Raw genomic sequence first — 12,253 nt, 5'->3', positions numbered from 1 at the left:
ACATAATTTAGTATTTAAATTCAATACTTTTATCTAATGTAGTATTTGTGTTATTTTTATCCAATTCCGTATTTGTATTTGATAAAATTATATATTTTGGTACCCACACTTAATTGTGTTAATTTTTTAGTGTTTAATTCAGGTATTAGGGTTGATTTGATGAAAGTTTATTGCTAATATTATTAGGTTTGAATTTTTCATGATTCTTTATAGTATTTCCTATTTACGTACCAATAATTTCATAACGTAGGATCGTAAACGAGTTGGAAAAAGCAGCAGACAGAAACAGAAATTCACTCACACGGCCGGGTCGAGAAGTTTTGCTAGTGTAGCTGAGGCCGAGGTATTTTTACATTTTTAAAACAGTTACTTATGTATTACTTTCCATTAAATTCTTTTTTACTACTATATTGTAGGAACAGTCGCCCGGTCAAAAAGTTAGACGTCTTCAACTTTTTGAAATTACACATAAGAAGAAAGATGGATCCCCTATGACTCCTGAAGCTGCAGAAATTATGGTACGTTTACTTAATACGATTTGACTTGTTTTAGTTATTTATAGTGTTTATTTTATAATGGTTTAATTCATTGCTTGTAATGCAACTGTTGACACCATTTTTTAGATGAAAAACGGAGTCGACTTGGGTTTTGGAAAATGAAAACGGGAGTCGCCACCAATCCTTTTTTTAGGTGTGATTGGGTCACCTTGAAAAAGGTTGTTTTTAATAAATAATTTGATTTTATTAAAACAACGGTTTTGGTCCACGAAATTTAGAAAACGGGTTCGGGAGTCGGTTGCGCACGAGGAAGGATTAACACCCTCGATACGCCCAAAATTGGTACCTTAGTTGATTACTTAATGTCTTAACGTCGGCGAGAATTTTGGAAAATTTGAAAAATACGATCCTTGTATTAAACTCGAGTAGCATAGATTAAAATTCAAGAGGATATTTGACAATTTGGTTGAACGAGAAACCGAAACCCAACACCTTAGGGCACGTTCCTCGAATTTCCAAATGCAAAACATTGCCTTATTTTGAAATTTTTAGAAGGATATTAAGCCATTTGGTTTAACGAGGAAAATCAACACCCAAAGACCTTAGGGCATGTTTTCTCGAATTTCCCAAACGCAAAACATTGCCTTATTCTTAAAAGTTTTAAAAGGATATTAAGCCATATGGTTGGACGAGAAAATCAACACCCAAAGACCTTAGGGCATGTTTTCTCGAGTTTCCCAAACGCGAAATATTGCCTTATTTTAAAACATTTTCCTTTTTGAAATATGGCATTTATATGCGTAATGGAATAATAAATGTGACATGACTAAAAATATTATGAGCAAAACAAATAATAAATAAATAAAATGAACCAAATTCATCATGTACATATAATGACAAATAAATAAACTAACGCATAAAATGGACATATGAATAAATAGACCAATGAACATTAAATAAAACAAAATAATAAAAGGAAAATTCATCCAGATTATAAAATATATAAAAAAAATCATGCGTATATAAGAAAAATATTTATATATATATATATACTTATAAAACATGAAAACATACATATATTTATGTCTTAAAGTTATTAAATATATATAATAATAAAAAACTCATATAGGTATATACATATATGTATGTATGTGTATATAAAAGGACAAAAGAAGAGATATTAATATATGTGTATTCGTAAGGAAAATATATAGATCTATATGCATATATAAATTATAAAATATAAAATATATATATAAATGGGTACATGCGTATATATAAAAAATATGTACATATGTATATAAAGTTAAAGGATATGGATACATAAACCATAGTAAAAAATAATAATAATAACAAAGATAACCATAATAATAATAATAGTTAGTTTAATGATAATGAAAGTCATAATAAAAAAGGGATTACATTAATCAAATAAACAAAATAGTAGGATGAAATCGAGAGCAAAATGAAATTACAAGGTAAAAACTACAATAAAACAAACAAGAAAGATTAAAATGGAAATGCGCGCAAATGTCAAGGACCAAACAAGTAATAAGACCCTTAAAAGGACACGTGTACATTTCTCCATGCGCCAGAGGGTCGGGGACGAAATCGAAAAACAAACGAAATCTCGGGGCTGAATTAAAAGAAAATAATATTGAACAAAAGGAGTTAATTAGAAAAATAATAAACATGGAAGGACCAGAATAGAAAATATACCCTTAGGTGCAAAAACATGCGGATCTTCATCGGGTCAGGTCGGGTCAACTCGATCCATGTCAAAACGACGCCGTTTTGGGACTATAGGGGCCAGTCCAAAACGACGCCGTTTAAGGAGTCTATTTAAGTTTGTTTTTTTTATTTATTTCATCATTCTTTTCTGTTTAAAACAAAAAAACTTCAAAACACTCTCCCCACCCCTCTCCTTTCCGGCCAAAGGGTTCGGCCGCAGGCCACCGCGCCGACCGGTGCCGGCGCCGCCGTAGGCGGCGATTAGAAGGCGAAAGGTCGATTTTTTAGCCCCGCTTCAAAAGCCGTTTATAGATCAGGCTTTCCTATCTCTAAAGCCAGGAAAAAAAACCAAGAATCGCCATCCCTGTCCATTTTCGGTGACCCGAAGGACTCCGGCGACACCCCACACACGGCGCTCAGGTAAGTTCGATTTGTTACTTTTTTAAGTTATATTTTAAACGTGAAGTAAAAGAAAAGGAAAAAAATAGAACCGAATCGAAAAACAAAAAAAAAATCACCTTTGAAACTGTCTTTTTCTTATTTCTCCAATGTTTTTTTGTTTTTCCTCCTAAAACTTTACAAAGATTTTTGGTGGCTTTATAGCCGATTTACAAGAGTTTTTAGTCTATTTTTACTTGCTATTGTTTCCTTTCTGTCATTGCAGGTATGGGCACACGTGGGCAGAGGTGACTGTGGCAGTTGATGGTGGTTGTTGGCAGAGCAGGTGCTAGGGCGGCGGCTAGGGTTATGGAGGCTAGGTTTTTGTTTTGTTTGTTTTTTTTTCTGATTTGGTTTAGGGTGTTTTGGGCTAGGGTTAGGTTATTGGGCTTGTGGGTATTGGGTTAGTGTTAGGTTTTGGGTCTGCTGGAAATTGGTTGGGTATTGGGTTCTTTTGGTTTTGTTATTGTTTTATTTGTTGGGCCCAGGCAAAATTTGGGTCTTACAGCAACTACTGTTAAGTTATGCTGCATTTGTTTTTTTTAATATATATAGTGTTCCTAACTATGTCATTTGTTTTTTAGGAAAAACTAAAGGATAAAAAGGCGGAGTAGGAAGCGATTGCTTCTAGTGATAGTTCTGTTCATCTTGAAGACATTGATAACCGGATTATTACTGAAGTTCTGGGTCCTGAAAGGTATGGTCGGGTTCGATTTCAAGGATCTTTGTTAACCCAACCAAATATTTTGGATCCAGCTCGCAGCAATACATGCCTTCGGGAAGTCAGGCTCAAGCTGAAGTTCAGAGGTTAAAAGACCAAATAGCTTAGATGCAAGCGACCACAGTTGAGGTTCAAACGAAATATGAAGAACTTCAGCAGCAACTTAAAGCTGAGGCAAAAGCGAGGGAAACGGAGGTTGCAGCGAGGGAAGCAGAGCAGAGTTGAAAGTACGACTAACTCCAACAGCAGCTTCAGAATATGATGAAGATGTTTTAGCAGTCGCAACATCCGCCGTCATAGTGTATTGTATAAAAAATTTTATGATTTTAAGTTTTAACATTTTTGTAAAAATAATATAAATTATATTTGATTTATTGATATTTATATTATTTTATTCGTTTAATTTGAAATATTATATAAATTTATTGCTTTTGGCTGGTTTAGATTTGATTGCTTTTGATTTGTTGCTACAGGAGGGCCCAAAATATGAAAAATTATAATTTTAAAAAATTCTAAAATTAGTGGCGTTTTTCGAAAAAGCGCCGCTAAAAGTCGCCAAACACTAGCGGCGTTTGTGAGAAAAGCGCCGCTAAAAGTCAGAATCTATTACGGCATTTTTGGAAAAAGCGCCGCTAAAGAACATGACCTTTAGCGGCGTTTTCAAATACTTTTAGTGGTGCTAAAGAGCGCCGCTAAAAGCCAAAAAAAAATACCGCTAAAGACCTGTTTTGGTGTAGTGACAGTCCGATAGATGTGATTTAATTCGGGACTTTAGGTTCAATTTGATAAAGGTTAATTTCTAATATTATCATCTAATTATGAATTTTCATCAAGTCGAACTCTAAAACCCGAATTAAACACTAGAAAGTTAACACTATTACTTTTGAGTACCAAAATATAAAAATTTTGTCAAATATAAGTATCGAATTGAACCAAAAAATAACATAGATATTACATTTAAAAAATGTCAAACCAGACACCAAACTAAACAATGAAAAGTTGCTTTCATTATTTTCACTGAAAATATTTTGTAAAAGTTAAAACGATGAAAATAAGAGTTTTAACATTTAATGATTTGATTCCATTTCAAACTCATATAAATACAAAATATTTTTTAATTATTTTCAAATATTAAATTTGATACCTAGTTCAAATCCATATAAAGTTTTTTTTGTAAAAATTTGATGTTTCTATTATAGAAAAATAGTTGTCAAACATATTTTAATTTTTATTTATCAAAGTTTTTTTAATTTTTCAATGAACAGGTGCTGCATTGAACATTTTACTAAAGAACAAATACTAGTAATGATTTATTTATTAATAAACAGTATTTTAAAAGTTATATTTTGAACAATATTTTTATTTTTAAATTTTAAATTTTTTAATATTTACTTCTAATTAAACAATATCTTAGTAAATGCATGATGGCTTGTCAACAACTTAATTGAAACCCCCCAAGAATTTAAGCTTGAGAGGTTTTTGAAAGAGAAAACTGAAGTTGAGACCAATAACCATGACTTCCGCTACCTCCCATGTAATGAGAAGAAGTTATCGTATACAAAATTTTATTAGGGAGAAAGGTGAATAGTTGCGTCTCTATATTTTTTAAGTATTCCACCATTATTGCCATGTAATGTTATATGTTTTGCAATCAATTTGATTGTCATACTAAAATGTTATTATGAAAAGTTAATTATTATAAATAGGATTGACTACGTGTAAATGTAACATGAAATTCAAACGAAGCAATCACCACTAGGCTTAAAAGATCATCAATTCTCTTTCAATTTAGAACCCTCTCATGCATGCCTTTGAGGCCACAAATCTCACTCCAAGCATCAAATAATTGATGCATTTGGTGAGGAGCAGTCGGCAAAGTTGAGCAGCAAGTTCTAAACAAATACTTGAAGCATGGTTCTGGCTTAATGGACAGTAAAGAAGGTGCAGTATAAACAACACTCATTTATAAATTAACTCAGTACAACAAATTAAAGAGCAGAATGACCTCCACTATCCTGTCCCTGTATGCGTGGTTAAATTGTAACCAAGCTCTTCATTAATGAATTGGATAAATTGCGCTCTGAGTCCTTTGATTTCCTTTCAAGCTTCAAATTGGTCATTTTTACTACTTTATTCACATATAAGTCCCTCTATTAAATTCCTTTTGCTAAAATCATTTAATTCTGAGTCATCATTTATATAAATATATTACAGAATTACAATCATCTCAAATTTCACTATTCAAGCCTTAGAATAGATGTTATGGACATTGGAAAGTTTAGCACGTTACATTTTATCTATGTATTAAAGAAAGATTAATGATGTATTTGACTGTAATAAAAATAATAATAATAATAATAGATGTTGATGTTTCAACATATAAATGGGCTATTATAGAATAAGTTGTCGTGCGTAACGTTGATTAAAATAAATGGATTAAACTTAGTGTTGAAATCGAGTTCAATATTCAGTTTTTTTAATCAGATTTGATAAACGGTGAAGAAGAAGAAGAACGCCATGGATACAACAACAAAACAGAGATTTGTTTTTGCTGTAAATGGACAGAGGTTTGAGGTGTGTAGCATTGACCCTTCAACTACTTTGCTTGAGTTTCTGCGGTCTCAAACTCCTTTCAAAAGTGTCAAGCTCAGTTGTGGAGAAGGTCATTTTTCCCCCTTTTGTTACCACCTCTCTTTTTATCTCTATATGTTTGAATAGAATGGATTTTCTTTGTTGTATAAGTGGTTTTTCTGCTTCTCAACCTACAAATTGTATATGTTTATTTATTTGTTATGATGGCCTTTCATCTTTTTCATCGACTTTTAAGTGATTGTTCTTGTTGTTTCATCTTTATCCTTTTGAAATGTTTTGAGGAGTATTTTTAATCTTATACTCTGTTAACATATAATGATCCTTGTTATGTTGTTATATGTCAATGAGATATTCGTTCGTATGCCTAACAGGAGGATGTGGTGCTTGCGTTGTCCTACTTTCCAAGTATGATCATGTTCACAATAAGGTTGAGGATTTCACTGTGAGTTCCTGCCTAACATTGTTATGCAGTATAAATGGATGCTCAATCACTACAGCTGAGGGAATTGGGAACAGCAAGGATGGGTTCCACCCCATTCAACAACGATTCTCGGGTTTCCATGCTTCTCAATGTGGCTTTTGCACTCCTGGAATGTGTGTTTCTCTCTATGCATCTCTTGTCAATGCTGATAAGACGAATAATCCAGCAGAGCCCTCACCAGGATTTTCCAAGCTGACAGTTTCTGAAGCTGAAAAGTCTATTGCAGGAAATCTTTGTCGATGTACCGGTTACCGACCCATTGTTGATGCCTGTAAAAGTTTTGCTACTGATGTTGACATGGAGGATTTGGGGTTTAACTCCTTCTGGAGAAAAGGGGAAAGCAATGAAGTAAAGTTGAGTAGGTTAGCTCCGTACAATTGCAACTATGTGACTCGTGTGTTTCCCGAGTTTTTAAAGAAGGAAACTGCAGTTGGTCCCAATCTGGGCTCTGAAAGGTATCATTGGTATAGTCCTGTTAGTCTTGAGGAGCTACAATGTTTATTGCAAATGGAAGCTAATGGGGGAACTTCAATGAAGATTATAGTTGGTAACACTGGAATGGGTTATTACAAGGAGCTAGTACACTATGACAAGTACATTGATCTGAGATACATTCCTGAGCTTTCAATAGTTAGAAAGGATTCAACAGGGATTGAAATTGGAGCAGCTGTGATGATTTCTAAAGCTATTGAAGCGTTGAAGGAAGAAAACGAAGGTGGATTCAGTAAAGAAGCTAAACTGGTATTCGAAAAAATCGGTGACCACATGGACAAGATTGCTTCCAAGTTCATTAGGAATTCAGGTAGTGTAGGTGGGAATCTGATGATGGCCCAGAGGAAACATTTTCCTTCAGATATTGCTACAATACTACTTTCTGTGGATACAATTTTAGAAATAATGACAGGTGAGAGACGTTTGAAGCTTACACTAGAGGAGTTCCTTGGAAGGCCTCCATTGGATTCCAAAACTGTTCTGTTAAGTATTAAAATCCCATGCTGGGAATCAAGTAGGGATATTTCTTCTGATGCCTGCAATAAGTTATTTTTCGAAACATATCGAGCTGCACCACGTCCTCTTGGAAATGCACTCCCCTATTTGAATGCTGCTTTCTTGGCTCAGGTGTCTCTCTGTAAGAATCCTACAGGATTTATGCTAAAAAACTGTCGGTTCGCTTTTGGTGCTTACGGAACCAAGCACTCTATTAGGGTGAAGGAGGTTGAGGAGTTTCTATATGGAAAATTGCTAAGTTTTGGTGTGCTGTATGAGGCTATTAAATTGCTTGAAACTTTGGTAATACCTGAAGATGGCACTTCTACTCCAGCATATCGATCAAGCTTGGCTGTTGGCTTTCTTTTCGAGTTCCTAAGCCCCTTAATTGACTCCCCTATCGACTTTTCTGATGGTCTTGTTAGTGGATTTAATAGTACTTCGTTGTCCAAGAATTCAAATCAGCAGCTTGATCTCGGTCAAATCGAATTCCCAACTCTGTTATCATCCTCAAGGCAGGTGATTCAGTTAAATAAAGAATATCATCCAGTCGGAGAGCCAACAATAAAAACCGGAGCTATCCTCCAAGCCTCTGGTTTGTTATACTTTCTTGTTTTCTTGCAAGTTTATTGACAAAAAAACTTAAATAATCAAATTGCTTATGTTGCTTACACCATTTTCAATGATGTAGGTGAAGCTATTTATATAGATGACATTCCATCTCCTAAAGATTGCCTATACGGAGCATTTATATATAGCTTGGAGCCTCGGGCACGGGTGAAGGGTATCAAGTTCAACCCTGGATCATCACCAAAAGGAGTTATTGCACTTATTACTTCTAAAGACATTCCTGGTTTGAATTTGGGTTCTAAGATAGTATTTGGAACTGAACCTTTATATGCTGATGATCTTACCGAAGGCGTTGGTCAGCGGATTGCCTTTGTGGTAGTTTCATGTTTATAATTAACATTGATGTGTTAATGATGTCTAAGCTTTTAGAACTTGATTATGGAAATTATGATTTCAGGTTGCGGATACGCAGAAAAATGCAGACATCGCAGCTGATCTTGCAGTGGTTGATTATGACAAGGAAAATCTAGAACCTCCAATATTATCTGTAGAAGAGGCAGTTGAGAGAAGTAGCTTTTACGCTCCTTTCTTTTATCCTGAACAGTGTGGTGATTTCTCGAAAGGAATGGCCGAAGCTGATCACCGAATTCTCAACTCTCAGGTATTCCTTTTCGAATAACGACCTTGGAAATCTATATTTGTTTAAATTTAACCATACTACACTTGATATTGACTCATCACTTACTAGGGATCTAATCATCAACTTTTATCATGGAAAGCATGTTAATGTTTCAATTAAATTGTTACATCTAGATCAAACTTGGGTCGCAATACTATTTTTATATGGAGACACAAACCGCTCTTGCCGTGCCGGATGAGGACAACTGCATGGTGGTATACAGTTCTATTCAATGCCCCGAATTTGCTCATGATACTATAGCTGGATGCCTCGGTGTTCCTGCCCATAATGTTCGTGTAAAAACTAGAAGGCTTGGAGGAGGATTTGGTGGAAAGGCTGTAAAATCCATAGCAGTATGCTCCTTTTCCTTCTTTTATACTTATTTTTTAATCATCTCTACTGAGTTCTTCATATTATAGCAAAAAAGAAAGTAAATCCCAAGGTTCATTGCAATTCATCTAATTGAATAAGTCACAGTGATTCCTTATATCCTATTTTCTTTGTCCTTATATTGATAGGTTGCATCAGCATGTGCCGTAGCTGCTTACAAGTTAAACCGTCCGGTCCGAATTTATATGGATAGGAAGACTGATATGATAATGTCAGGAGGAAGGCATCCGATGAAAATAACATACAGTGTGGGATTCAAAAGTTCCGGAAAGATTACAGCCCTGAAACTTGATATATTGATTGATTCAGGGATGTTTGTCGATGTAAGTCCAATATTGCCAGATCATATGCTAGGGTCACTTAAAAAGTATGATTGGGGTGCTTTATCTTTCGATATAAAGCTTTGCAAAACGAATCTTCCAAGCCGAGCAGCGATGAGAGCCCCTGGAGATGTGCAGGCCTCGTACATAGCTGAAGTTGTAATTGAACATATTGCATCGACCCTTTCTATGGACGTTGATTCTGTACGAAATATTAATCTCCACACTCACAACAGCCTCGACTTATTCTTTGCGAGTGCTGCAGGAGAACCATCAGAGTATACGTTACCTTCAATATGGGACAAGTTGGCCACTACTTCGAGCTTTTACCACAGGACCGAAATGGTTAAAGAATTCAATAGGTGTCATAAATGGAAGAAAAGAGGCATTTCAAGGGTGCCTATTGTCCACGAAGTGAAGATGAGATCAACACCGGGGAAAGTAAGCATCCTACGTGATGGATCGATTGTGGTTGAGGTTGGAGGAATCGAGATGGGGCAGGGTCTTTGGACAAAAGTAAAACAAATGACTGCATATGGTCTTGGTTTGGTTAAATGTGGTGGAACACAAGATCTTTTGGAGAAAGTAAGGGTCATAGAAGCTGATACTTTGAGTGTAATTCAAGGTGGTATGACTGCGGGAAGTACTACATCGGAGTCAAGCTGTGAAGCAGTACGACTTTGCTGCAAAGTGTTGGTTGAAAGACTTGTCCCTCTCAAGCAAAGGTTGATGGAGCAAATTGGATCCTTAGAGTGGGAGACGCTGATCCTTGAGGTACCCATTTCCACTTCTTTCTTTGACATTTTCATGAGGTGATAACAGTCACGGTTTCACTTTTCTCATCGCCTGTATGCAGGCATATCGCAACTCTGTAAACTTATCAGCAAGTTCACTATACGTACCGAACTTCTCCACCATGCACTACCTAAACTATGCTGCAGCTGTGAGCGAGGCAAGTCTCTTTTTTTGATATTCTCTATTTTGCTTTCTGTTCCATGCTTGTATTACAAGCAATGCAGTTCTTATCGAACTACATTCAGATTTAAGCCAATGAACATGATAATAGTCATGATAGATCATGGCATAGTCTTGGATTGATTTCACAGTTATCACTTTCAAACATTTGATTCTGCAGGTGGAGGTAAACCTTATAACAGGCGAAACTACAATTCTACAGACAGATATCATATATGACTGTGGTGAAAGCTTAAATCCTGCTGTCGATTTAGGACAGGTTAGCCGGGATACAGTCCTTTGTCTGATATATGGTTTAAGAATTTGTTTAGGACTGTCAGAAAGTTATCACCAAGTTCATTGCTCATACTCATGTGATAGTAAAGAAACTAAACTCTTTTTTTTGGGTGGTGGTTATTGCAGATTGAAGGAGCTTATGTTCAAGGAATTGGGTTCTTTATGCTTGAGGAATACACCACAAACTCAGATGGATTAGTGATTACAAATAACACATGGACTTACAAGATCCCCACGGTGGACACCATTCCCAAACAATTCAATGTTGAAATCTTCAACAGTGGGAATCATAAAAACCGCGTTCTTTCTTCCAAAGGCAAGTTTGGGTTCTTTTTTCTCCATGTTCCAAGGTTAATCATAGTAAATATGGAGCTCCACGAATAGATGGACGATTATGTAACTGCAATGCTAAAATGCAAATCTATACTGTTTTTCTTTTACCTTTGCAGCTTCTGGTGAGCCGCCATTAACGCTAGCAGTTTCAGTTCACTGTGCAACAAGAGCAGCTATAAGAGAAGCCAGACGGCAACTTGTTTCATGGAGTGGCCCAAACGAGGCTGGTTCAACATTAGTCCAATTAGAGGTACCTGCCACCATGCCTGTGGTCAAGGAGCTTTGCGGGCTTGACAGTGTTCAGAAGTTTTTGCAGTGGACAACTGCCAAAAACTGAGGCCAAAAACATTACTGTACATATATATTCAGGTGTAGACAAGAATAATTTGATAGAAGATAAACATCACTACAGGTTTATTTAATATATTTGAGTTGAAAGATGAAGCGGTCTAAAAAAAACCAAAAATGGACGAGAGATTTGAAATGACGTCGAAATCCAGAAGAGTGGACGTCACAAAAAGTGGAACTACTTTCCTGAAAAGATAAGTTGGTTTTAAAACTTTCATCCGAATCCATGTCAGGGTTCATTGTCCCTGATGTATGTATCTAATTTAGTCTACTTCCCAAACCGTCTATGTTCATTGTGTCTGTTGTCAAAAGTTTACTGGCAATTTCAGTGACAGGTGTTTGATGCTTCATCATTGCATGCTTGTGTGTTCAGTTGACCAATCTGTGTTTAGGGCCCATTTGTTTTCCGGATGAAACTTCTCTCTTTCACACGCATTGCAACCTCATTCACACGCTCTGCAACATTTTCTGAATTTTGATTTTTTGTACACATGTTTTGTTGGGTTGTATATTTTTAAATAAAATTTTAGATTCACATATTTTGAATGAAATATATGGATTTCAAGAAAAAAAAACTAAACATATAGGTTAAAATTTTGATTATTTAGAAAAATAAACAAATTTTTCGTAGATGTGGCAAAAACATGTCATGGAAAAATATTTTCTACAAAAGCACATTCTTTTGACATGTTCGTTTCTCTAGTCAGATGGTGGTGAAGCATTACTATCTTCAGTCTTAAGTCGTAAATTTGATTTTTATATCATAACTATATTTTTTATTTTTATTTAAATAAAGGAGTTATTAATTAAAATATATAGAATATATTTTAATTATATAATTATATATTTATTATTTTATTTATATAAATAAAATAATTATTAATTAAAAATAAAACAAAATAACTTAAAAATAAC

The 12,253-nt window shown here is 35.1% G+C and overlaps 1 protein-coding gene across 1 annotated transcript; it reads left to right on the top strand.

Annotated features, from left to right (window-relative positions):
- Window positions 1–5,817: 5,817 nt before the first annotated feature.
- On the top strand, window positions 5,818–11,688 carry LOC105799287 (indole-3-acetaldehyde oxidase). Its single transcript, XM_012629749.2, has 10 exons — window positions 5,818–6,049; window positions 6,351–8,042; window positions 8,139–8,392; window positions 8,475–8,678; window positions 8,831–9,049; window positions 9,215–10,180; window positions 10,263–10,358; window positions 10,542–10,640; window positions 10,784–10,973; window positions 11,107–11,688. The coding sequence occupies exons 1-10, from the start codon at window positions 5,905–5,907 to the stop codon at window positions 11,325–11,327; spliced, it is 4,086 nt and encodes a 1,361-aa protein (XP_012485203.1). The 5' UTR covers window positions 5,818–5,904; the 3' UTR covers window positions 11,328–11,688.
- The last annotated feature ends 565 nt before the right edge of the window (window positions 11,689–12,253 follow it).

This window comes from Gossypium raimondii, chromosome 9 (assembly GCF_025698545.1).
Source record: "Gossypium raimondii isolate GPD5lz chromosome 9, ASM2569854v1, whole genome shotgun sequence".
Lineage (NCBI taxonomy): Eukaryota > Viridiplantae > Streptophyta > Magnoliopsida > Malvales > Malvaceae > Gossypium > Gossypium raimondii.
Note: the sequence above shows the minus strand (reverse complement) of the source record. Positions and strands in the feature narration are given on the sequence as shown.

Coding starts and splice junctions, on each gene's coding strand:
- LOC105799287 (XM_012629749.2), top strand. CDS start 5,905: ATGGATACAACAACAAAACAGAGATTTGTTTTTGCTGTAAATGGACAG. Junction 6,050..6,350: donor CAAGCTCAGTTGTGGAGAAG/GTCATTTTTCCC, acceptor TATGCCTAACAG/GAGGATGTGGTGCTTGCGTT. Junction 8,043..8,138: donor AGCTATCCTCCAAGCCTCTG/GTTTGTTATACT, acceptor TCAATGATGTAG/GTGAAGCTATTTATATAGAT.